The sequence below is a fragment of the Ursus arctos genome, unplaced genomic scaffold, assembly GCF_023065955.2.
Source record: "Ursus arctos isolate Adak ecotype North America unplaced genomic scaffold, UrsArc2.0 scaffold_6, whole genome shotgun sequence".
Taxonomy (NCBI): domain Eukaryota; kingdom Metazoa; phylum Chordata; class Mammalia; order Carnivora; family Ursidae; genus Ursus; species Ursus arctos.
The window spans coordinates 80,143,551-80,169,760 of NW_026623078.1; the positions used below are offsets into that span (position 1 = coordinate 80,143,551).

Below are 26,210 nucleotides of genomic sequence, written 5' to 3' on the forward strand. Positions count from 1 at the left end.
TCTTGGTCCGTCTTCCTGCCTCCCTTGTTTGGGTGATTTAAGTAGAAATGGAACCATTTTTTGCAGCCAATGCCAAGTAATACTCACTTCTGAACTTTCTTTACTACCAGATGAAAATGGATCAATAGAAGAGAAATTCGCCAACATTCACCTTTAGAACTGGTAGAACCATCGGTGAACCTAAGCCCTGGTCATTTGTTGTCTTCAGCACTCTGCATAGCAGAATGCTGGAAATGAGTTTGTCCTGTTGTACATTTATTATGTTTTTAACTCCCTCTGTTGCTTCTGTCATATTTCTCAGTAAATAGTGGGCATTCCATAAATGCAGTTGGTGGATTGTTCCTGAAAATTCTGTTGATTTATTGGTGGTAGAATTCAATCTGTTGTGCTCACCTGTTGGCTTGGAAGGTTTTGCTTGGTTTTGAAGCCAAAGTTGTATGGTAGTTTGGAGAAGAAGCAAAACCTTTGAGAGTCCATAATCCTGCAGTCCAACGTCAGCTCTGCTGCTGATCAGGTATAAGAGGAAAGGGGTTGATAATTTCTCCCCCTTCGCTCTGAGAAGTTGTGAGGACTAAACGTAGGTAAAGCCTCCAGTAGAGTGTCTAGTGTATAGGAACTGTTTAACCTGTTAGATACCTTCTACCAGTTTTGGGGAGCATCTCAGCTCTGATTTACATGCTTTGGTCTTTATTGATGAGGTTGGGAATATATGTGAGGTTCAGTGGGGTGGAGTCCAGAGCTGACAACCAAGAAAGAATTCTTGAGACGTCTTTGGTGCAGAATGGTGGTTTATTAAAGCACAGGGACAGGACCCCTAGGCAGAAAGAGCTGCTGCCCCGGGTTGGGAGGGGTGGCTGATTATATACCATGGGGTTGGGGGAGGTAAGGGAAAGGGGAGGCTGAGAAAGCACTTTCATATGTTAAAGAAGACTCCCAGGATGCTGGAGGCCCCGCTGCCACTGCCACCATCAAGCCAAGGCTGTTCACACTATCACTGTGTCCTTATCAATGAGCTGCAGGTCCAAAGAAATTCCGTTTTATTTACATTTCCTTCTGCCTCAGCTTCCCTCAATTTTATGGAGGGTATGATAATGTTAGGGCTTCAGGAAACTGAATTATGGGTCTTGCAGGACTGTGATCTCTGTCAGTTAACCATTTTTTTTTCCTTTCCTTAGTTTTCCAGCAGGAGTGGCAAGGAATGTTGCATACATCCTGGACTGGGCGGCGGGGGGGGGGGGGGGGGGGGGGGGGGGGCGTTGCAAGGTGTCAGCTTCTGCTTTGTCTTCAACTTGCCTTCCCTTCCCCCATCATTTATTGTTTTAAAATCGTTGGGGGGGGGACAACCTTTTGCAATTAGAAGTTTATTTTGAAAATTGTTAGAATTTAGAACCAAAATCCAGTAACCTACCTATTTCCCCTTGAGGCATTGAATGATCATTCTGTATCTTTGTATTGCTCTTTTTTTTCTGCCATGATGCCCTTTGTTTGGTGAATGACTGCGTGTATTTCAGGGGGAATTAAGGTGCCAGTACACTGGAAGCATTGTTCTTTCCTTAAAAAGAATTTGACGAAATGTTCATAATAATTCCGAGTAATGCTCAGAATTTTTTAATTATCTGGATTTGATTCTTTAGAATCATATAGCTTTCACAAGTTCTTTTTGAAATCTGTTCTATAATGAGATACTTGTAAATAAATCATTGCAGATTAAACACTGTATTAAGTGAGGAATACTAGCCTATATTTGTTCTATATGTTACAATTTTTAAACACTGTGATAAACATTATTTCTTTTGATATTTTCAGTCGCTTGGTGACTTTCTGCAAAAATGAAATAATCCAAAGCATTATTTCCGCAATCAAAATCAAGATCCCTGTACTACAGGAGTACCAGAAATTGGAGGGAGCATCGCTGTAGGGAGAGATGAACTGTGGTTGGGATCCTGGATCAGGGCTGGCTGTGGGACCTCCGCTGTGTCCCTGGATGCCTCCAAGCAGCTATTCCCTTCCCATACAATGAAGATTATAGCTACTTTGCTGCAGTGTTACAAGGATTAAATACCTGGAAGATAGTAAATAAATCCCGGCTGCCTGTATTATTGGTCTATTTTTGTTTATTACCTATGATGGGTAGAATTAATTACTCCCTTCCTCTTTATTAACCTTTTTCTTTCCTGGAGGAGTTTACTTTCCTTTCTTTCTATATATGTTTTAATCTTACGTGTTGTATGTATATTTAAGGATATTCCTGTCTAAATATTTGCTCTGTCTTTATAAAAATAGTTTATTTCCAAGCATTCTTAATATTTAGAGTATCAACTGTGTCCTGCTTCCTGGATGGTGTATGTGTGTGTGTTTACGATGAGTCTTTTCATCCTTATTAGACAGTGACATGCGTCTCTACTCTGCTGTGCCATTTATTTCTGTTTATGGAAGATTATTTGTAAGATCATGAGCTATATGAATCAATCTAGTCTGGGCAGGTTTTAGTGTACTCAACTCTGGTTTGAGTCTAATAGGCATTCAGTTAGGTTTGGATTTGCTTAAATAAAATAATTCCTTAGTGAAAACATTTGTCATGTTGGGAGTTAAAAAATTTCTTTTCAGGCCAGCAGCCACAGTAACGTTTTAGTAATCTGTCAAATAGAATTTACAGTGGCTTTGAACACTATTTATATATCTTTTAAGATCAATTTAAGTCCTCCAACTGGGCTGTTGCATTATTTTGAAATAGATTCTGAATGTTGAGCGTGTAGTTTTTCTCCTCCTTGTGTGGGCTTCTTGTTACCATCGATCCAGCCTAAGTCCTGTCCTCTCTGATCAGCTCAAGCAGGCTACGGTGTTGGAAAGGGGGTCTGCTGACTGTATTTCTGTCCCTACTCAGGCTTCGTTGTGCAGGCTCATTGGTGCTATTGACCTGCACTTTTATGACCCTTTGAAGTGATTTTTTTTTTTACTAAGTAGCTTTTATTTATTTGTTTATTTTCAGAGAGGGAGAGAGAGCAAGTGCTCATGCATCAGTGGGGGGAGGGCAGAGGGCGAAGAGAGGGCAAATCTGAAGCAGGCTCCATACTCAGTGCAGAGCCCAAGGTGGGGGTCAGTCCCACGACCCTGAGATCATGACCCTGAGCAAAAATCAGAAGTCGGACACCTAACCAACTGAGCCACCCAGGTACCCCTGAAGTAGCTTTTAAACAACTAGTAAGATGGTTTTGACATTAGATATTCCTTGATGTCAATTCTGACTCAACTTCTTATTACGTAACTATTGTCCAAACTTGTTAACCATTTGAATCCTCTGGTCTTATTCTGTAAAATAGACGTGATAGATCATAGATTTGGTAGAATAAAGAGAGACTGTAAGTCAAACACAGAGTCCTGTACCTGGTGAATCATTGTCAACAGAGTAATGACAATAGTCACCTCGTTAGCACTGGTTTAAGTGTCCTCTGAAACAACTTTCAGCATTTTGCCATGTTAACGTTCCATGTGGTAAGCTCACATGGAAAGGAGACATCAGAAATTCTTTAACGACTCCTTTGGTTTTTACCGAAGATATAGGACTGGAGAGCTGCTCTTTGCCTTACCATGTCCTCTTTCCACCCTCTCCGCTCTGCTCTGTGGCCCGGAGGCCGGTGTGGATGGCAGGGGGGTGGTCTTAGCAGACACTCTGGCTTGTAGCTGGGTCAATACCTGCCCAGTGGAAGACACCAGCCGACGAGTGTCGGGAAAGAGAGGCGAGATCAGGGTGCTTGTTCTCTTTGGCTCCTTCCCTGTCAGGTTACTGCGACTTGTCTGCTTCCCTCTGTGGGAGTTCGTGACCCCGTCAGGCTGCCCTCGCGATACAGCCTCTTTCCTCGCCCCTTGGTGCTTCATGTCTTGGGGCAGTAACACCCCCCTTGCTAGCTGATCCTGGAGTGTTACACCATTCTTTGTTGCTATTGCAGATTCTCTGCACCTTTAATAGATGGGCCCTTAACTAAACCCTCTTCAGATTACCCAGTTTGAATGCCATATGTTTCCTTCTGGAATCCTGTTTCCTGCATCATTCACCCAGGGCAAGGACAGAAGCTCTAGGAATAGGCAGAGTTGCAGAGTATCAGGGTTTCTGGCTAACGGTTTCTGACCTAACAGTTGAATTCCATATGGGCTCGGCACAGGAATGTGTTGGTTCGTTAGTGCGCTCTTCCATTGACCTGTTTTGTAAAGAATGTGTAGAAACACTGTGTGCTGCAAGCCCGATGGGGCTGTTAGCTAGACAAAATGTTTTAATGGCCTGTGGGTGGAATATGTTGGGGAAGTGTCCTACATTCAGAGTCCTCAGTTTGAGTCTCGGTAATGTTGCTCGCAAGCTGTGTGACTTTTAGAAACATATTTTCAAACTTCTCTCCTGTGTGAAATGTGAGTAACGCTCACCGGTCCTGGAATATGGTCAGGATGATGTGAGATAAAGCAGCAAAAAGACTGAATAAAAGGTGAGGCTATAAGCATGTGTGTTTGTAACGATGAGTTCTTTTCACCATCCAGTCTCACAGCGTGTACCGGGAGCCCTCACTACTTTCCAGTCACCATGAAAGGGATTGAAAGGGGGTAGCTGACAGTCTGTCGGAGAAGCCAGATGTGAAGTAGGAGGTTAGACCTGTGGGAAGCATCATGCTAGAGTGCTGTGTTTTGTTTTGTTTTTGGCAAACTGGTTGGGAATTCAAGGACAGCGCTTCTAGGAAGTAGAATTTAGTTGGAGACGACAAAGAGAAGACATCTCAAGGCAAAAAGCCCACAGAATGTTCCAGTTGTAGAGAGCAAGTTCCAAAGCCTACCTATGGCATGGTGGGCGTGGTGCTTTAGAACCTGTGGACGGCGGTGGGTGTTGTGGAATAGAGAAGACAGCACGGGGACAGGAGCACAGGTGTGTCCTGCGAGTTTTCTCTGATTGGATATTCAGTAGGCTTGACGCTTTCTCTAAATATGAAGGCTTTGCCTCTGACGGCTTTCTCATTTGTCTTCAGTCCACGTCAACTATAAAGAAACTGTCTGGTGCCGTCCCACAGTGGTTTTTCATCCTGACAGACTGTTTTATTATCTAGCTATGTTTTAACCTGCCTCTCTCTCTCTCTCTCTCTCTCTCTGCATCGCACCCATGTCACTTGCTCCTGAGCTGCCAGATTGCCTTTCCTTAAGGATGTTTCCCATCACAACACTCCTCACCTAACAACTTTCAGTAGCTCCCTGTCATTACTGATCTGTTAGGATCTCAGTTTTGACCTTAGGAGCGTGGCCTGCCCTTTTATGCTTTTGTCCTCACTTCTTCTGTGGGCTGGCCCAAGAGAATGACCCCTCCTCTCAACCTGAACCTGTTCTGTCTTTCTGTAGGAACCCAGGACATGGGGCTAGGAAATGGAGTTCATGCCTAAGCTTGTTCCCTGATGGGCTCTGTGATGGCAGGATCTTGTCGTCCTTACTTGTCTGATCTTTTCCATTTTGTACTATTTGAAGAGAAAAGGGAAAAATAGGTTTTGCTATCTTAGTAAAACTCCATCTATCACCTGTACAGTCTGACTAATCGAATGAGCGAATGTGAACTAGTGTTACACGGGGCCACTTATCTGCAGTGAAGAATTCAACATTTCCTTGCCTGGCAAACTCCATTCCTTACCCTGTAGCACATACTTGCTAGCTTTTCAAATAATTGTTCCAGTTCCAAAGCTGCTAGTCCCTTTCCTGCAGCACTGTGTGCGTTATATTAAATTTGTCTGTTTCCATGCCACACATTCTCTATATTCTGTTCCCAGCACCTAGTACATTTCCTCAACATATCAGAACCCAGTCAGCGCTTTTGGGCAGGAGCCAGTCTTCACTGCTCACCCAAGTGAACCCCCTTGCATTTAAAATATTACTGGATTCTCAAAATAAAATGTTTTATGTGTAATTTTTGGAAATCTGTCTGTTGCTTCAAGTGCGATGAGCGGCCCAGGTAAATTCCCCTACAGTTTCAGTAAAGTAACACAAGAATGCAGAACTTATAGTGAGTGATCAAGAGAGAGAGTAACACTCTGGGTTACTAGCCTAGATGCAAAATATAAACATGGCCATTTCAGTATAAATTTTTATTCTCTTCTGTTTCAGTATTTTCAAAAATTTTATAAAATGTTTAAAATTTACTTTTATGTGATTTGAATGGGTGAAATAGTCATGTTTCAAAAATTTAGAACAACATAAAAGGTAAAGTCCTACATGTTATCCACTGATTCCATCATGCCCGCTAGTTAGCGCTGTTGCTAGTTCTTATCTGTAAGTAGAGAGACATTTTCTGTGCATATACAAGTGAATATGAACATATATTGTTACACCGTTTCCCCCTGTGTGTGTGTCTATGTGTCTCAACGGTGTATCTGGTGGAGGCCTTTTTCTATCAGAACATAGAGTTCTTGATCTTGCAAAGTCTATTTCATAGTGCATGTGTGCCCTAACTTCTATAACCAGGTTCCTGTTGATAGACGTTTAGATGATTTTCAGTGCTTTGCTATTAAAGACAATGCTATAAGCTTTGTATATAATATTTGACATTTAAGTATGTCTGTAGGGTGAATTCGTAGAAATGGAGTTGCTTGGAAAAAGGAAAATATCAGTTTAAATGTGCTCGATTCTATGAGAGAATTTAAGCATTTTTTTTTAAAGATTTATTTGAGAGAGAGAGCAGGGGGAGGGGCAAAGGGAGAGAAATCCTCAAGCAGACTCCCCGATGAGCCTGGAGCCTGACATGGGGCTCAATCCCACAACCCTGAGATCATGACCTGAGCTGAAATCAAGAGTCGGATGCTTAACTGACTGAGCCACCCAGGTGCCCTGAATTTAAGCATTTTTAATGTAAATTTACAGTGCTCAAATTATTCAATATTTTAAATAAATACTAAAAATTTAACACATGTAAATCCAAAGACGATTTGGCTGTTTTTTAGAGGATTACTGGATTTTACTGTATTTGATGGGCTAAAGTAAAAAAGGTGAGTGGCCATTGCTTAGGAAGCTCTGTAGTCGCCCAAGGCAAAAACAAAAAAGAAATGAACAAATAGAAAAAGACATCGTAACTGACACTAGATTTCTGGGCTGACAGAAATGTGATGTTTATGGTTTGCAAACATAACATTTTAATCCTCTACATTATCTAAAACCTGATCACACATTTGCTTATTATTTCTGAGCTGGGAGATGGCATTGGTACATTGAACTGTGTGGTAACAAATGTAATCTGAGGATTAGTAAAAGTCAAATCCCTCATGCATTCGACCTCAGAAACCTGATTGGATTTCCTCTACGGTTGGCCATCACTGGCTGCAGTTAAGGAAGAGGTTCTATCCCCGTGGGTGGTGTCAAGGACCTCCCCTTCCCTGGAGATCAGAGAGGTGGTCACATGAGCTTTGGAAAATGAAACTCCCAGAGGGAGGGGCATAAACACCAGATTTATACATCATGTTGTACAATCCCCCCTCCCTGTGCGTTTTTGGTTTTGTTTTGTTTTGTTTTGTTTGCGTTGTATTTTATGGGACTTCGTGAAAACATCAAACTACTTAAAATCCTCAGTGACATGGAAATTACAGAATTGTTGATTGAATGAACAGTCCCCCCAAAACACACAGAAGTTTTGACCAGTTTTTAATTTGGTAGCTGCAGGGCCCGGGAAAAGTTCAGCAGCCGTGTTTTAAGCCAGGTGCGTTTGACCCCAGGGATTGGGGCTCCTGCTGCTGCTGTGTGGGCCGTAGGTCCGGTCCGTGCAGACATGCACGGTTCACAATTTTCAAACAGATCTTAAACAGTGAAGTATTGGAACATAATTCAAAGCTTACTTAAGGTAACAAGATATTTAAGCAACATAAGATTTTCAAAGTTGACGGTCTAGAGAGGAAATTAGGTATGTTATATTTATTTTTTTTAATTTTAATTTTCCAAAATCATAGTATATCTCAAACTTCAATGTAATATATTATAAAATACATATTTTTTTCTAATTTTTTAATCTTTATGAATTTCTGTGTTGATTGAACTGTTTACTGTCACTGATGTGAGGAATGACATTTGAATGCTGACTATGGAGCTGCATGTCATGTATACGTTAAGTGCTCAAAATCATAAAAATGCAGTGTTATCTGACAATAGGTGATTACACCTATTTTAGCAAACGTCTATGTACATTAAAAGTTCTTTTTTTCTTTCTACAAAGTTTCAGTATATCTAATTTTGTTGAATCTTCTATGCTAAAGGCATTTCAAATTATAGCATAAATGCACAAATAAAAATGGAATTAATTTTCTTCTAATTAAAGCTGAAGTCGTGAATTATTATACTTGATGGAGCAGATGACATGTGACTTATTGTTCTTTACTGAGGAAAACGAAACTAGTTTAGCTCATCTACACCATTAGTCCTACAGTTTTTAAACCCTGTGTGTGTGTGTGTGTGTGCGCGTGAGCTTATATATTTATGGAAAACTTCTGAAAGAGTATATGATATTGTTATAGTCGTTGCCTCTGGAGTACAGGTGCAGGAGAAACCTTTTCTTTTGATTTTGCATCCTGTTACACTGTTTTAAATTTTTACCTTGTATATATTTCACTTTTATAGGAAAAAATCAAAATTAAAAGTACTCTTAAAGATGTTTTCAAAAACAATAACAAGGATTATCTAAGTAAATCTTCGCATTTCATATCCTTCTACTTTAATGTACATTGTTCCCATACAGATTCTGTTTAGAATCCGTTTTCTGGATCAAAACCTAGGGTACTACAAGAAAGCAGACTGAATAATCAGTTTATTTGGAAGTTTTGCATTATCTTGAGGGCCTTTCCTGCTTGCCTCCATCTCTCCCCAGCACTCTTTTTTTTTTTTTTTTTTTAAGATTTTATTTATTTATTTGACAGAGAGAGACAGCCAGGGAAAGAGGGAACCAAGCAGGGGGAGTGGGAGAGGGAGAAGCAGGCTCCTAGGGGAGGAGCCTGATGCAGGGCTCGATCCAAGAATGCTGGGATCATGCCCTGAGCCAAGCAGACACTTAACAACTGAGCCACCCAGGCGCCCCCTCCCCAGCGCTCTTAATCCCTTTTGTGTAGTGTCCCCTGACACCAGCCGGTTCTCCAGCATCAACTGGGTATCCAGCAGTTCAATCCAGTTCAATTCTGACACTGACTACTGGAGTTAGGGGGGGCCCCGCAGGAAGAGGGCTGTGTCCCACAAGACTGCCCTGATTCCAGACATCAACTGCAGGTGGGGTGCCCGGGCTGCCCACACTGCTGCCTGATGAGCTGCATGTGGGGGGTTCCGCAGCTCCTCCTCAGGTTCGATCACTTGCTGGAGTGACTCACAGGACTCGGGAAAGCACTCTACTTCCTATTATAGTTTGTTATAAAGGATACAAGTCAGGAACAGCCAAACAGGAGAGGGGGTGTGGAGGCAAGGTGTTGGGGGAAGGACACGGAGCTTCCGTGCCTCTCTAGGCACACCACCCTCCCCGCACCTGGATGTGTGCACCAGCCCAGAAGGTCTCCAGACTCTATTGCTGAGGGCGTTTTATGGTGTTTCATTACGTGGGCACAATTGATTAAAGTATTGGTTGGTGATGATTGAACTCCATTTCTAGCTCCTCTTCTCTCTCCACAGGGGGGAGAGCTTAGCCCTTGCTTGGTGTTTCTGGCAGTCAGCTCCTTCTTTCTCCAAGAGTCATCTCATTAGCATAAAGGCCTGTAAGGTTGAAAGAGGCTTGTTCCGAATGATAAGGTGCACTCCTATCAATCAGAAAACCCATAGGGTTTTAGGAAATCTGTGCCGGGAACCTGGGACAAAAAACAAATATATATTTTTCATTATACGTCACATACATACTAACTTTTTACCATGCATTGTTAAAGAAAAAATTATTCTGACACTTGTTAAAATAGTAAGGAAGACTTCATTCAGGACTATCATGATAGGTGTCAAGACTGTCACTGTGGAGAAGGGAGATCAGGTTCAACTCTGAATACAAGCGGGACAATTAGGGGTTTAGGGCTAAAGAACAGAATGAAGGGGAAGGTGGGGGGGGGCATCAGGGCCACTGGGCTCTTCAGTGGGAACTGAAGCCTCCAGCTGTCAGCAGACCCTCCATTTATCCTAAGGTGCCGTGAAAGTCTTATTTTCTGTCTTCTGTGACATAAAAATGGTGTCAGAGACTGCAGCAGCACACCGTCTTTGTCGTCAGACAAACCTGGAGGTAAAACCTGCTTCTGCTACGAGCAGAGTAACCTTTCTGAACTCCCTGTTTGCCATCCCTTGTGAGGACTGAATTATGTCGTGAATGTGGCACATACTAAATTCTGAAGTATTCCGAGCCCGACAAGCAGAACGAGGGAATACGCTTGCCCTCATACACCTGAGGCCGTGTCCGGGCCCTCTCCGTGCTGCGGTTCCCTCCTTGAACCTGCATGTCTTGTCCGTGTGGAAGGAGCGGTGCGTGCACACATTCAGCACCCCTTCAAGCGCCGTTTGTGTCCCTCTCGGCCAAATGCTATGGGCAACAACGTGAGGAAACAGCATCTGAAATTTTCCAAGATCTGGAAGGTGCACGTAGTGTGTGCTTAGTGGTAGGTGTTTGTTGGATCAAGAAACAGATTTTGACCTAAGAGAAATTTATGTGCTGGTGGGACGGTATTGTGGTCCACCTGGGCTGCTAGAGCAGAAAACCAGAGACTGGGGAGCTTACGAACAGCAGACATTTATTTCTCACAGTTCTGGAGGCTGGAAGAACGAGATAAACATGCCTACAGATTTGGTATCACATGAGGGCCCACCCCCTTGTTCATAGAGGGCAGTTTTCTTGCTCTGTCCTCCTGGGGCGGAGGGGTGAAAGAGCTCCACGCGTAGGGTCTCTTTTATAAGGCACTGATCCGTTTCTTCAGGGCTTTACCCTCATGACCTCATCACCTCCTTAGAGCCCCCACCTCCTAAGACCATCACATCAGGGATTAGGATTTCAGCATGTGAACGGGAGGTTCCAGACTTCGTCTGTAACAGAGATACGCTGTGCAGTTACCACATTTTGTTTTCAGTAGGAGTCCTAGTAGACCCGTACGTAAAGTGTTTGCTGAGCGTCAAGGTGGAAGTGATTGATTCTTTCCTTCCTGCCCTATGGGCAAAAGGGATAGTCACACATAAAAAATAGTATTTGATGTGGCTGAATCTTGAAGATGTATGAAGTTGAAATAATAATAACAGGCAGAGAAAAGAACGTTAACGAAGACTTGAGTGTGTAGTTGATCCGTGTCCCTCGTGAGGAGGGTAGATTTGGTTGGGGAGGTCAATGGACAGAAGGTTATCTAGGGCTTTTCATGCCATCTTGAAGAATCGGTTCCTGCTGGTGTAAGCCTCGGAGAGCCTGGCAGAGCTGATGGATAGGGATGTCAGGACTTTGTAACCCTGCATGGAGAATGTTTTCTGGCTTTCTTAGCAGTTTGAGCAGCCCCTCTCTTGGATTCCAGAAGGCCCCAAGAAACTTACTTTTGTTTGTGTCTGTTTTTTAGCTAGTTCATTGTTTCCTCCATTAGCATGGGCTGTTGAGGTTTGACTTTGCAGAGCCATGGTACATGCCCTTTTTCTACTGTACTGGCGAAGAATGATTGATAAAATGGGAAATATGTCATTACTTGAAAAACTCCTGTTGATCTGATAGTCCGTATTTCTGTATTTGATTTCACGCCACAGTAGAGCTAACAGAACTTCCAGCCTCTGGGGTTCTACGTCAGACACTTCATGGTTCTCTTTTTCCCTCCACAGAAATAGAAAAGTTTCAAAAAGGAGAAGGCAAGGATGAAGAAAAGTACATCGATGTGGTGATTAATAAGAACATGAAGCTGGGACAGAAAGTGTTAATCCCAGTAAAGCAGTTCCCTAAGGTAAGATGGTGAGGCTTGCAGGTGTGGCAAACCTAATCACAGGGGAGCAAACGTTTAATTTATATTCCGTTTGATATTTTCTTGAAGTGTTTTCCCTTAGCATAGCGCTCCCCCACCTCACACCAACCCAGATACACTTTTAAAGTTAATTAAAAATTAAAACTTATTTAGTGATCCTATCCTTTCTGTTTGATTTTAGTGTGAGTTAGGGAGCCCTAAAGAATTATGCTTATGCTTCTGAATCATCCTAGCAACGTGACTTTGGACAACCTACGTAACTTCTTTCTACTTTAATTTCTTCATTTATAAGATGAGGTTGGATTGTTAAGGATTAAATAAGATTATCCATATTAAGTGCTTAGCATAGGGCGTAAGCACATAAATGTTCAAAATATTATCTATTCTACTTCTCTGTTCCAGAAAAATACACTGTTTTTCATTTATTGCAAGTGTTACGCCATTGAACATGATTACAATAGGTGCTTTAAAGTTTCTATCTGATTCTAAATCTTGGTCATTTTAGATTTGGCATGACTTGATACATTGATACTCTTTCTATCTTGTTTTTCTTTCTTCTGAGTGTTCATGTCCATGATTTATGCATACTGTTGTTTACATTCGTAGTTCATTTCTTTTGATTGCTCACTAGTAGTCCATTACTTGAATATGCCACAATTTACTTATTCATTCACCAGGGCAGTTTTCAGTTTGGGGTTATTATAGATTAAATTGCCGTGAACATTTTCATACAAGTTTTCATACATTTTTATACTTTTTGTGATTGTATGTTTCTGTTTCTTTTGAGTAGATGCTTAAGATTTAACTTGCGATGGATTTAATTTTACAAGAAATTCCCATACTTTTTCCCCAACTGATCGTACCTTGTTGCATTTCCAGGAACGGTGCGAGCCAGCTGTAGCGGCTCTATATCCTCATCAGTGTCTGTTCTCAATCTGTTGCATTTTTAACCATTCGGATCATGTTGGTATTTTCCTGTGGTGTTCATTAGCATTTCCCTGATTAGGAATGATGTGTTTGTTTCATGTACTTACTGGCCACGCCTGTATCTTCTGTTTTGAAGTGTCTTTTTAGGTCCTTTGCCTATTTGTAAATGGGCTGTATGTCTTCTCATCATTGAGTTGTAGGAGCTTTTTTAAATATCTCAGATATAGGTCCTTTGTTAGATGTGTTCTGTGAATATTGGTTCAGTTGTGGCTTTCCTGTTATTTTCTTCATAGTGTCTTGCGATCTGCAGAAGTTTTTAATTTCGTGATGTCTGTCTAATATATCAGGTTTTTCTTTCCTTTTATGATTATTACCTTCTGTCAACAAGTCTTTGCCAGCTTCAAAGAAATGCTAGAGTTGTTTATAAGTTATAAAGCTAGTCTCCTGTGTTTCTCTAAAAGCTTTACCATTACAGCTTTTTCTTTTAGGTCTGTGATACATCTCAGATTGCTTTTTGTGTATGTTGTGATGCAGAGAGTTCAAAATTTATTTTTTCTCCATGTGGATATCCAGTTTTTCCAGTACCATTTGTTGAAAGATGTTTTGCTCCCACTGATGGTGTTGGCATCTTTGATGAAAATTACATGACTATGTAAGCGAGGGTCTATTTTTCTCATGTTCTTTTTTGTTTCATTCATCGATTTATGGATCTTTATGTCACTACTACACTATCTTCATTACTGTAGTTTTTTATAATAAGACATGAAGTTAAGTGATGCAGTCCCTTCAACTTTGTCCTTCTTTTTCAAGATTGCTTAGATAGAGGTCCTTTTCAATTCCATATAAATTTAAGAATTATTTTATTAACTTTCACAAAACATTCTGCTGGGATAATGATTGTAATTACACTGTATTGATTATTTAATGGAAATATTACATCTTAACAACACTGAATCTTCGCTTCTTTGACATGGTACATCTTTCCATTTATAGATTTTTAATTTCTGTCAGCACTTTATGCTTTTCAGGGTTAAAGTCTTACTTGCCTTTTGTTAAATTCATTCTTAAATATTTTATGTTTTTTGATACTGTTGTACAATGGATATTTTAAAATTTTATTTTCTAATTTTTTTTCCTCCTAATAGAAAATTTTGTATATTGACCTTGTATTTTGCTACCTTGTTAAATTCACTTGTTTTCATGACTTGTTTTATAGATTAGTTAGGATATGCTGTGTACACAATCTTATCACCTACATAAATAGTTTACTTCTTTCTCTCCAATTTGTATGCTTTTTACTTATTCAGCTTGCATTGTTGTATCGGCTAGGATCTCTGTGTAATGCTTGAGTACAGGTAGTGAGATTAGGCCTTCTTCCATTGTTCCCAGAGTGGAAGGCATTAAAAGGGGTAACAGCCAGAGGGTTTTGTAGACGCCCTTTGTTAGGTGGAAGAAGTCCCCTTCTATCTGTTTTGCTGAGAGATTTGATCCTGACTGGGTGGTGAATTCCATTGAATGCCTTTTCTGCATCTATTGAAATGAACACAGAAGGTTACTTTTTTACACTGTTAATAGAGTGAATTACATCAATTGATTTGTCTGAATTAAACCAGCTTTGCATTCCTGGGTAAAACCCTACTAATGATCATCTCTTTTATATATTGTTGGGTTCAAATGCATCTATGTGCATGGGTGATACTGGCCTTTAATTTTTTTTTTCATGTATCACATCTTTCTCAGATTTTGATATTAGTGTTATGCTGGTTTCATAAAGTGAGGAGTGTTCCTTTCTTTTTTTATTTTTAAACCCCAAAGTATTTATGTCAGTTTGATGCTGTTTCATCCTCAGTATTTGAATTCACCAGTAGCCCTTTGAGCCCTTTGAGCCTTAAGTTTGATGATGAGTTCAGTCTTTAATTGACATGGCACTAATCACATTTCCTATTTCATCTTTTGTGGTCTTCCCCCTCACCCCAAGGGATTTGTCCATTTCATCATAATATTTTAGCTGTTACTTTTTCAAATATTTTTTTATGACCCTTTCTCTCCCCACCTTTGGAGACCAGTTACACGTATGGTCAATGTTTTGATATTCTCAAAATGGTTCCTGTATCTCTTTTCTCTTTCCCCCCTCCCCACCCTGTTCTTTAGATCGGACTTCACCTTCTCTATCTTCAATTCATGGGTTATCTCTTACATTATCTTGATTTTTCTGTTAAGCCCATCAGATAATTTTTTTATATCAGGTATTGTAATGATCTGTTTCAGAATTTATTATTTGCTTCATATATAAATATGTGTATGTGAAAAAAAATTTCTCTGCTGGGATTTCCTGCTTTTTATTCATTACAGGTGTTACATTATTTTGTGTCATTGAGTGCAGATAAAACAGGTGCTTTAAAGTCTAATTCCAAAATCCTCATCATCTTGGATTTGACCTGGCTTGATCAACTTTGATCTTGATAGTGAGTCACAGTGTTCCGGTATTTTGTGTGTGGAGTAATTTTGGATCGTGTCCTGGGCGTAGTGAGTGTTGTGTTGTCAAGACTCTGGATGCTGTTCTGCTGTTTGAGGAACAGTGGTGATGTGGCGTTCAGACTGCAGACTTGCTGAGCAGAGTGCAGACCTCAGTTCAGGTCTTGTCTTAGTTTGACTTCTGCATTTGCTTGTGGCATACAAAGTCCTGGGGTCAGCCAGAGATTTGGGTGGATTTTTACACAAACTTGGAGGCCCCCTCTCTCTGACTCTGTCATTCCTAGTGTCTGTCCCTCACACTTCGGCACTGGGGTTGCCTCAGATTCTGCCACTCAGGCTAAAAACTCTAAAACCAGTCAGTTTGCCCAGTCTCAGGCTCCCCCGTCTGGACTCCCTTCCAGAATCTCCTTGTTTTTGATCATTCTCCAAAGGCTTCAGACAATTGATTTTTGTGTTTTGTTTAGAGTTTAAGAATTTATAGTTGCTATCTGTAGATGGTCATCCTGTTAGGAGCCTACACAGCCGTACTTGCAGAAGTGAAGGTATGTATTTTTAGTAAAGAGAAAACTGTGTTGTGAACATTTCATAGACAGAGTCGTTACTGAACAAAGCATGGTTTACAGAACCTTTGTACATTGATCACTCTGCTTGATACACTGTATGCACGATATGCAGTAGGTAGAAAGATGAACAGACACTCTCCTGTCCTTAAATAGTTCATAGTCTAGTAGATGATTAATCTGGAATTAATACTTTGTGTATATGAGTGAGTATATGAAATAAAGTATGTGTATAAAATACCTGAAATAAAATCTCAAATATTGTTTTCTACTGTCAGCTTTGATGAGAGTGGGGGAAGACAAATTATAATTTCTGTGTCTGACAGAGAGCAGAGTCTATTTCAAGTACTTAGAATATCTGAAGTAGGCTGCTTAGAAATCCACTGCTTTCAGAATGCTGAAAACAGATATTTCTGCTTAGCCTAACTGAGCCTGGGAGTTTCAGCCAGACTTTTGTAAGGCTAATCTGGCCCTTGCGGCAGTTCTAAGCAAAAGCTTTGGTGCTGGTGTCAGTAGACGAGCTGGAGGAAGCTGGTGGTCGGCCTTCCGGAGTGGCAGTGGGCAGAGTGCAGCTTCAGCTGCTGGGGCAGGAGGGCAGTGCTGCTTGTGAGACTCCGTCTCATAAAAGGATTTCCATTAATCGAATATTTTCTCTTACTGACCCACTTCCAGCACTCCCTTCCAGTGGACAGCACTGAACGGGAGTCTTTTAGTATCGAGAGCTAAGGCACCTTCGCCCCCTGAGTTATATGTGTGAAACTCAAAGTAAACACTGTTTTATGGGGTGTCTTTTTAAGACTCAAAGCTGTAGAAATTGTTATCCAGAGTTTTCCTGTGGACAAACCCTTACCCTTGGTTCTGAGCAGTGGCTAGATACAACGTAAGTGCCAAATCAGCATTGGAACCCATAGGTCCTTTGTGGTCTAGATTTTACAGTCTTTTGTTGTTGTTTCATACATCATACATCCCTTCATATACCTGATATTTACTGGAAAAACAGAAGTGATTAAGACGTGGTCCTTTGTCACAGGAAGATCTGTTCTGTGGGGAGTGCAGATGAACAGCCTAACGTCTGTGATACAGCGTGAGAAGTTCAAGGTTAGGTGCTCTGGGAAGACAGAGAGGAGGATCACGTTGACACTCTGGGAGAAGCCTTCCCGAAGGCGACGGTCTCTGAAGGAGTTAGCTGGGTTTGGGTCAGAAGTGAGACAGGGTGAGGTTGAGGGGTGGCCATGACAGGGGAACACAGGGCAGAGGGCAGTTGTGAAATTACAAGCCATTTTATTTGGCTAAACAGGTTAATTTCAATAAAATGTGCAGATTTTTATGGATTAGTAATAGGTAAAGCAATAAGGGAGCCGAGTGTGGGGTAGGGCTGGCCGGTGAGGGCTGCAGAGGTGGAACAGGAAGTGACGTGTGGGCTGGATCGGAGTATGAGGCAGGCTTCTCCAGCTGGGTCCGTGTTGGGAACTGTTTCAGAAGCAGGGCACGCTGCATGCAGAGTCGTGCTGGGGCGGAAGACTCCTGTGAACCCATTGGAAAAGCAGAGGCTCTAAGATGAAATGAAATACGTTACATCTCTGTGTAACATTACACACGCATGCATGTTCTGTGCTTGGTAAGATGTCTGCTACAGTGCTAAGTAAGAAAAGAAAAAACAACATGTAAAGCAGATAATATCCCAGTTGGACCATTATTTAGAAAAAAAAAACAACTAGACTCTTAAGAGCAGTTACTTTCTAGAGGGTAAGGTCATGTGACGCTTTCTGTTTTACCTATTTCTGTACTTCAGTGTTCAACAATTTGGTGCAAATTTTATAACTGGGATAAAAAAAAAAAAAGGTTTCCATTTTAGGGAAAAAAAATGGTCCTGAGATTGTTAATTTGGGAGAGACCTTTGTACTGTGATTGTTAAGATTTAGTGTACTGAGTTCAATTCTGTCAGTTTCAGTTATAAGTTTAAGTTAGAGTTACTAGTTTTCTTAATTTGCTAGTTGTTTAATCCCTAAGCATTCTAATACATGCAGACTATTTTCAAGTAACATTATATTAATCAACATGGTTTGTTACATTGAATGTTTTCCTATTATGGGCATATTTTAAATCTGATATGTTTGTGGTTTCACAGAAGCTCTTAGGTTGGGTCTTGAGAGAGAGGCGAGAGAAGTACTTAGAGAAACATGTGCCCTCCTGGAGTTTGCATTAAAGCTCAGGGAAATTTTCTTTTTAAAAATTGGTTTGCATTTTTCCCCTATAACATGTTGCAGACAAGTAAAAAATCCATGAATTTACTATGGGGTAGAAACCTATTCCATAGAAATCTTGATGGGTTTAAAAAGTTCCCACAGTAGTAAATATTTTGCCAGTTATGTTGGTATGTAAGCACTTGCCTTTTCTGTGACTCCTAATTGATTTTCAGAGGCACATAATATTTTTTCCAGAGGCTTTATGTGAAAATCATGTTTATTTTTGGTGTCCAGGCGGTAGTTTACCTGCAGCCATAAAGTGATAATAGACTTGTACGTTAGTTCTTGATGTGTAGGTACCATTACGAAAATTGATGGTGGTGGCCATTGGGGATTTTGAAACTTGCTGACATCACGGAAGCCTGACACTAAAAATAATCACTTTAAGACACATGTATTTGTGATAATTTGCTAGTGTCCCTCCTGGTATCTGTTACATTTTGGGACCCCATGATGAAGTAGGAGGGCCACTTTGGACTCTAGAACCTCAGGGAATGTACTGACCTGTAAGGCCGTTGTTCGACCACACACCATCCCGGTCAGCCTTCGCCCACCATCTCAGCAGCCCCCCGGGGAAGCGGGAGCTGTGCGGTTGTAGGTGGACACGGAGGAACACATCGGCAGAGGCTGTTTTCCCTCCATTGTGATCTTGTGACACATGCTGCTGTCATGACAATTAGAAAGTTATTTAAATTGGTATTTGTAAATAGGATAACATTCAGAAAATATTATGAAGGAATTTCAAATCTTATGCTGTGACTTTTCCTTTATTCTCTTTAAAGTTCTTGATTACTGGCCGTAAAGTAGCACTTAAAGCTAGATTTAGATTTGTTACGTGGACCCCAAACCAGCCAGACATAAATTGTGGGGTTCCTGAAAGAATTTATGTTCCATCCCTCTTGTGTTACGCCCAGTTCTGTCATTTACTAGCTTTCTGACACCTGCTGTGTCCCCTCGGTGCATGTCTCTCTCTCTCCCTCCTCTTCACCTCCTCTCCATCCCCATCAGACCAAGCACCGCCTGGGCACCTCTGCTTGGATGTCCCACAGACCTCTTACATTTGGTGTGCCCAAAAATGACCTTCGTTCCTCCTCTTCTTGGCAAACCTAGACCTTTTTCTGTGTTCCTTATTTCACTGAATGACAACACATACACCTAAGTGCCCGTGCCTGAAATCAGTGTGTGATTTTTTTCTAGTAGCTTCTACTTGATTTACCTCCTCCCCCTCCACTCTTGACATACCATGACTTACACATTTATTATTTCTACTTCCTCAGTTAATGACCATTCATCTCTGTGTTTACATTCCATTACTGCTCCTTAGTTTATACTGTCATCCCTCACCCATCTTATGTAACAGGCTCTTGTCCAGATCTGTTTCTTCCCTTTAGTTCCATACTCTCGCAGCTAGACTGTTGAAGTCTGGGAGTTTCTAGTGAACAATTTCAAACTCATTATTGAATAGTTTGCTTTTTTTGTTTGTTTTGTCATCTGCTGACCCAAAGAATAGAATCCAGCCTTGAGCAAATAGAGATAGAAAGTATGTAGATTATTTCACATTGTACATTATTTTGTATGCTTGTGTGTATGGATTTTGCCTATATCATCTCCTGGAGAAGTTCTTTGTACACTTCATGGATTTTTAGAGTTGCTGATGTCTAAGTAAGTTGAGCTGTTTGCCATTTAGAAGTAGATACTATGTTAAAATTACAATCAGTGTAGCAACACCAAATAATCTCCACTACTACCAATAATACTTAGTGATTTGTGTTGGCAAATTAATAAACTTAATTATTTTTACCCGTAGCTTTAAGAAGTCACAATAATTTCTGCACCAAAGAAAAATCAATAAAAACTGTGTTGACTTGTGCCATTTGATTTGGGGTTAAAGTTTATTTAATTCCACAGGATTTCTTGAGAAACTATTCTGTAGGAAAAATGATGAGTAACTATGGGTCCCAGTTACTCCCAAGGGATTGATACTCTAATGGGAGAAACAGAGTACATGTCACTAAATAATATAGAGTAAATACGACGTTAACACTACAAGAATTTAAGGATGTAAGACAGAGAGCTATTTTTGGAGAAAAAAATACAAATGGGATTAAATTTAGGCCTTAAAGTGTAAGTTCAGGATGTTAACAAGTAGAGATCAGAAGGGAGGGCAGAGTGACTGTTGAGCCAGAACGGTTTACTTATGGGGAATGGTAGGTTGTAGCAGTCACTGAAATGGTGACAGCTAGTCTGGAAAGCCTTCAGTGCTAGACTTGGGCATCAGAGTTTTATGTAGCCCGGAGGGAGCCCTGGAGACTGATGACATAGAGACAGATAGACAATCAGAACGTATAGGGGAAGGTGCTTGGTATTATAAAAGAACTTACTCTCTCTCTCTCTTTTTTTTAAATTCCTCTTAAAATTTAGGAATGATTGACTTAATTACAAGTTTGGAATGTTTAAACAAGTTTAAACAAGTTTGGAATGACTTTATTCTTAGGGAATTCGTCTTTGTAGATAGAAGTGATTGATGTATCAGAATCATAGAAGTTGTTGTCAGTGATCCAAAGACTGACTTAGTTACTAGCTCTGCTAAGAGACAAGCGTGGTATTTCTGAAGACCCACTCTACTTCATGTGGATGCCATGGTCCCGGGTCTGTTACTAGGTTTACTATTGTTTGGAGGTTGGCATTTATGACATTGGTTTAATTCAAGTAAGATCAGTATTCTGAATATCAGCTAAATTGTAGGTTTATTTAACTAACCATTGGGTTAGTGGTTACATTATTGGAATCTAAAATGGCCCATAGAGCTAATAAAAGCAGTGATCTGGTCTTTCGTTTCATGAAAAGGCAGGTAAGACAGATCTCATTTACTCTTTACTTTCCATTCTTGCCCTTGGGCAGGAATCAGAGGAGTGTGGAGATTATGAACAAAATGTGTTTCTTGAGGGTTTAATTCTCTTTCCCCGTTAAAGTGAAAGCAAATGCTTTGGTGATGTTTTCCAAAGAGGGATGTATGCACAACAATATATTTGGTGCTAGAAGCCCTTGCTAGGACTTCTGTTTATATATATATACGTATGTATATATATACATACGTATATATATATAGTTTATGGTTTTCTATGTGTCAGACACTGTTCCAGCATCTTACATGTATTAATCTTTACAACTTTAGGAGGGAATGATTATCTCCTGTTCACATATGTATATATACGTATATATATACATACGTATATATATATAGTCTATGGTTTTCTATGTGTCAGACACTGTTCCAGCATCTTACATGTATTAATCTTTACAACTTTAGGAGGGAATGATTATCTCCTGTTCACATATGAAAAAACTAAAGAATAGCGAAGTAATTTGCTAAGGGTTATGCAGTTACTAAGTAACAGGCATTTGAATCCCAGAAATCTGGCTCCAGAGCCCATGCTCTTCATTCAAGAAATTAAACTTCATGTTAGTATTTAGTACCCAGATGAATGCTGGTTCCATTACAGGGTTCATGTGAGTGCCTACAGTTCCGTGCACGCTGAGACCGTGTCTTGCAGTAAAGGTATGTGGGGCAGGGAGCGGATTCCACAGGGCAGGTCTCACCAAGTCTTAATTTGCTTTCGGTATGTTAGGGCATATAACTGTGATATGTGCCTCGTTATGGATGCATGGGCTACATTACCTAGTTTTAGTTAAACTTACCTTTAAATGGGCATAGATCATTGCAAAAGAAACTGTGAATTAAAGGTCTACAAATACATTCAAAATGAGCAAGAAAAATGGCAGCGCTGATCCTTCCCCTGTGCCTGGTCCAAGCTCAGCCTTATAACAAAGTGAAAGCACCTGTGATCCAGCTGGATATGACAAGAATCTTCTCAAACTGGAACTATTTCTCTATGTCCAGTATTGTTAATGATGAATCTTTTGCCCTAAGTGTTAGAATATTAACCAAGGTAGAATGGATACAGAATTTTAAAATAAATGAGTGCATACATACATACACAGATACACATATGTACACACACATATACAGTTTACGTGTGTGTGTATTTATATATCTCTGTGAGAGCTGTGGGGGCCAGTGGCGGGGGTAATTCTTCGCTGCCTAACGTAAGATCTTGGCATACTTGAGGCAATGGCCCAAGGGTGCATTTGTGTTTGCCGTCACTGGTGACCTGCTCCCTTTGGCCTCCTTCCTCTGTTACATCTTCTTAGCTCTTAAATTAATGAGATATATACTTCATACCGTATCCAAGCATTTAAAAAAATTCTTTGTATCCTCTCTTTTGTTTCACAATCCTACTTCAGACCCATCTCTGTGTTACTGAACTACGTTGTCTATCTGGTACGTACCCTATTATTTTGTAGTCTTTCTCAGATGTCTTTTTAAGCATTTTAATGAACGTTTAGATTTTATAAGACACTCAATTATGAGATGCTGTTGGCCAGTTAGGACCCATATACCGGAAATCTACCTTCCATCTGTGCTTGTGTGGCACATTCTAGGTTTTCTTTAAGTTAATTAAACTGTGTTAAACCCTTGGGTAGTGATTGGTATACTCTGGACATTAATTTTGATTGACATTCATTATTCTCTTTGAATGCATGAGACAGTGCTTGCTAGAAGCGAGGTGCGGTTGTAAGCAGTTTTGCATTGTTGCACAGATGAATGAGACAGGGTCTCTGCCCTCAGAGGGTCACAACCTCTGCCTCCCTTAGGGAAAATAGGTAGGCAGGTACATTGCTAGGCCTAGAAAAGACTGTGATGTTTGAGGCTATGAAAACTTTTTGGTAAATGACTGCTTTGTCCTTGTTCTCTGTGCTGGTGCTCTGCCCCAGTGATCACTCGCGGCCCTTCCTTGAGTCTGTCCTGACCTTGCAGCTCCCGTCCAGTGAGAGCTTGCAGCAGAGCCCACGTGATGCTGGCTTCAGAGCATGTGCTTTAAGGGGAACAGGAAGCTTCTGCTTTTCTGATCTTGGAAGCCCAGTGCCAGGAAAAATCTCTGCCACCTGAGGCCACCATGATAAGTGGGAGCCTGGGAGCCCAGGATACCCAGGTGGGGTAGAGTCGATGAAACCAAGGAGAACTGAGGACCCCAGCTGACAGCCACCATCAGCAGTAACAGACATGGGAACAAGCCATCTTGAGAGTGGGTCCTCCTGCCCCAGCTGATCTGGCCGTTGCCGCATGAACTCCCGCAGGGCTCACATTGCTGAATTGTGAGCAGATAAATCAGTGGTTATTGTTTAAAGCCATTAAGTTTTGGGTTAGTTTGTTACGTAGCTGTAGATAACCAGGGTAGCGTTACAGAGTAGCTGTTGCGTCCTGCTTCTCTTGCTTCCAGGTCAGGACGGGCGTGTGCAACGACCTACGTGTGCACGTGTCGCCTGCAGGTCAGGGTTTTAGGGTTCGAGTGGCAGGGCTGTGAAGGGGAGAAGGGCCATCGTGAACCGAAGATGTTGCTTTTAGCAAGTGTCAGGTTTATCCCGGGATTTTATTTTGGCGGTGAAATAGTTCAGTGCATTTAAGAAAAGCCGTGGAGGTGAAGGCAGCACTCGAAAGTTTAGTTCCCGTCAGGGAAGGTCCCGTAACACTTGTGTTTCTGTTTGTCACCATGGACAGAAGGGACTCCACCACTGACAGCATGTGACACTTTGAAGCGTCTTGTGCCACAGAGTGCTTTCCTCTTGTGCCGAAGAGCGCTTTCTGTTCTGTGATACAGCTGATATAGCTGTGGCTTTCTCAAAATAAAGCAACAATAGCCGGGAGACTAGAGTCCTAGTCCCAGGCCCATGAGCTTATTCTTTTCCTTTTGTTGATTCAGTACTTTTTTTTTTTTTAAGATGACTCCGTGTCGAGCAGTGTGTTGAGAGTGGAGATGGGAATTAAGATGTTGATTCAGAGTTGAGCAAAACACATTCCCTCTTCTCAGGAATCTAACACAAAAGACAGTATCTTAAAATATGGCTTGGTGAGTGTCACCTGGGAATGCAGGAGGAGAAAGAGTGAGTGTGGTCCCGGGATGCTGAGAGGCGCCCCTGGAGCAGAAGCCATCTGCGCCTGGGAGATGATGTGAGCAGGGGCTGGCTGTGAGCTGGGACTGGCTGTGCACGTGCTTCGTCCCCTGGAGCTCTCTCTCCCTTCAGTGTAAAGTTTTGTCATCCTTAAAGGAGTCAGTTCCTATCAACAGGGAACAGTTAAGCAGTGACCAAAATACAAAGAGAAAATGAAACCATCCAGATTGCCATCTATATTTTAAACTCAGAATTAAATCCGGGTTCTTGACAAAGGTCTACCAGGCCTGCTGGATGTCTGTCTTTGACCCTCTTCCTTCCCAGCCCTGACTCGCTCTGCTCCCCTCACGCTGCCAGCTTCTTGGTTCTCAGAAGCGCCTTCATGCCCAAGGGCCTTTGCACCTGCTGATCACATGCAGGAAGCACTCTGTCCCCACGCCCTTGCATGGGACACAGCTCCTGTGCAGGCATCACAGTCCAGGCCTCGGGGACACCCAGGCGCTCTGCAGTTGCTTTCGTCCAGCTCCATGGATGCTCAGTGCCAGTTAGCCAGCATGGTCGTCTGCGCATAAGCTGCACTTGTCACCTGGCTCTTACTGCTGGACCGGGAAACTCCGTATGAGCAGGCTCACCATCTCCTTCTCTTTTCTACTTGGGCCCTAGAACGAGCTTGTCTCTTCACCAGTGTTGCAGTCGTCGTAACACGTGCTGAAGGCTGGAACCTGATATAAGGACATGCTTTGTTGACTTTGTCAGTATTTTAAAAAACAAAGCAAAGTGGTCTTGTTCTCCTTGCCCCTGCAGATTAAGCTTTTGTTCAGGGGGGTGATGAGGACATGGGTCTGAGCAGATCTCAGCAGTGGCTGCTTCCTTCTCCCACATGGCACCCAGGGAAGTAGCCTTGGGAGTCCTCTCCACTGAGTGATCTTACCTGTGAGCTTGTGGAGGTTGGGGACAGGAGTGTTGAATTCCTGCACAAAAGACCTTTAAGGAGGTGTCGACTCCTGCGGCTTTTAGGGCTTTGTGCTCTCACGCGAGCCCGTCCAGGTAAGCCCAGGAGCAAATGCTGCAGGGCCTGAACTCTGCCCTACCTGTGCTTGGTGTTTGCCCTCGGGCTTGGGCGTTAACCTGTATTCTGTCCAGCTTTCTTCTTGTCTTAAAGGGCAAGAGTGAGGTTCTTTTCAGCTCTACATCTGAGCTAAATGGGTGTTCTTGGAACATGGTAGTTTTGAGAAACAGCAGTGGCTAAAGTCAAAAGCAGGAGAGTAGTAGAGCCAGAGAGGCGGGCACCAGGCGGCTCAGGAAGGTCCTTTCTCAGCAGTCAGGACACTGGGACTTGATTCTGAAGACAGTTGGGAGTTGTATTTGAATCAGAGTGTACCCGAGTGAACTTTGTGTGAAGAACTCTGTGCTGCTTGAGGAGGTCAAGGTGGATTCAGTGAAAGGTTCAGCAGGCAAGGTGAGTGAGGTTGGTGGCCGGGGCTAGGAGCTCGTGGTGTGACTGCAGAAAACTAGAGTGTGTGAGAGACAAGGGGGTGAAATCAGTGAGATGTGAGTCCAGTGAGCGTTTATCAGATGCTCTCTCTGCACAGGTGTTGGGGCGGTGAGCCCAAAAGGCCCCGTCCCTGCCCTCATGGAGTGACTGCCAGGTTCCTGGCTCGAGTCCGGGCACCGCTGGCGGGGCTGCTCACTGGGCTGAGGAGCTCTGGAAGACAACATCTGACGCTACACGGGCACAAGTTACAAGTTCAGGGTTAGGGTTGAGTTGGAGGTCAATAAAGCATCCCTTTGTTGGACTAACCAACTTTTTGGTGAGCACTCAATTAAGGAGACCTTTTAATGGAGACAGTGACATGTTCTTGAGGCTTAGTTGTTTATGAAATGACAGCTTAAGTGTAATTGTTCCCTGAGGAACAGTGTCACGTCACAAATATAGTTTAAACCAATTAAAGCTAGTTCAGAACAGCATTTGGTCTTTACCAACGAAGAACATAATTATGGGATCTTATACATTATGCAGTGAAAACTCCATGTTGGTTTACTATCTTTGAAAAGTT

The 26,210-nt window shown here is 41.8% G+C and overlaps 1 protein-coding gene across 3 annotated transcripts in view; it reads left to right on the forward strand.

The window, feature by feature from the left end:
- KHDRBS3 (KH RNA binding domain containing, signal transduction associated 3) overlaps nucleotides 1-26,210 on the forward strand; it is a 185,546-nt gene that overhangs the window by 51,802 nt on the left and 107,534 nt on the right. For all 3 annotated transcript variants that reach the window (XR_008957876.1, XM_057308077.1, XM_026495373.4), the window contains exon 2: nucleotides 11,797-11,915. Coding sequence is in view for 2 of the 3 variants with exons in the window: in XM_057308077.1 (XP_057164060.1) it covers nucleotides 11,797-11,915 (119 nt within the window). In the remaining variant the exon portion in view is untranslated. The remainder of the gene's footprint in view (nucleotides 1-11,796; nucleotides 11,916-26,210) is intronic.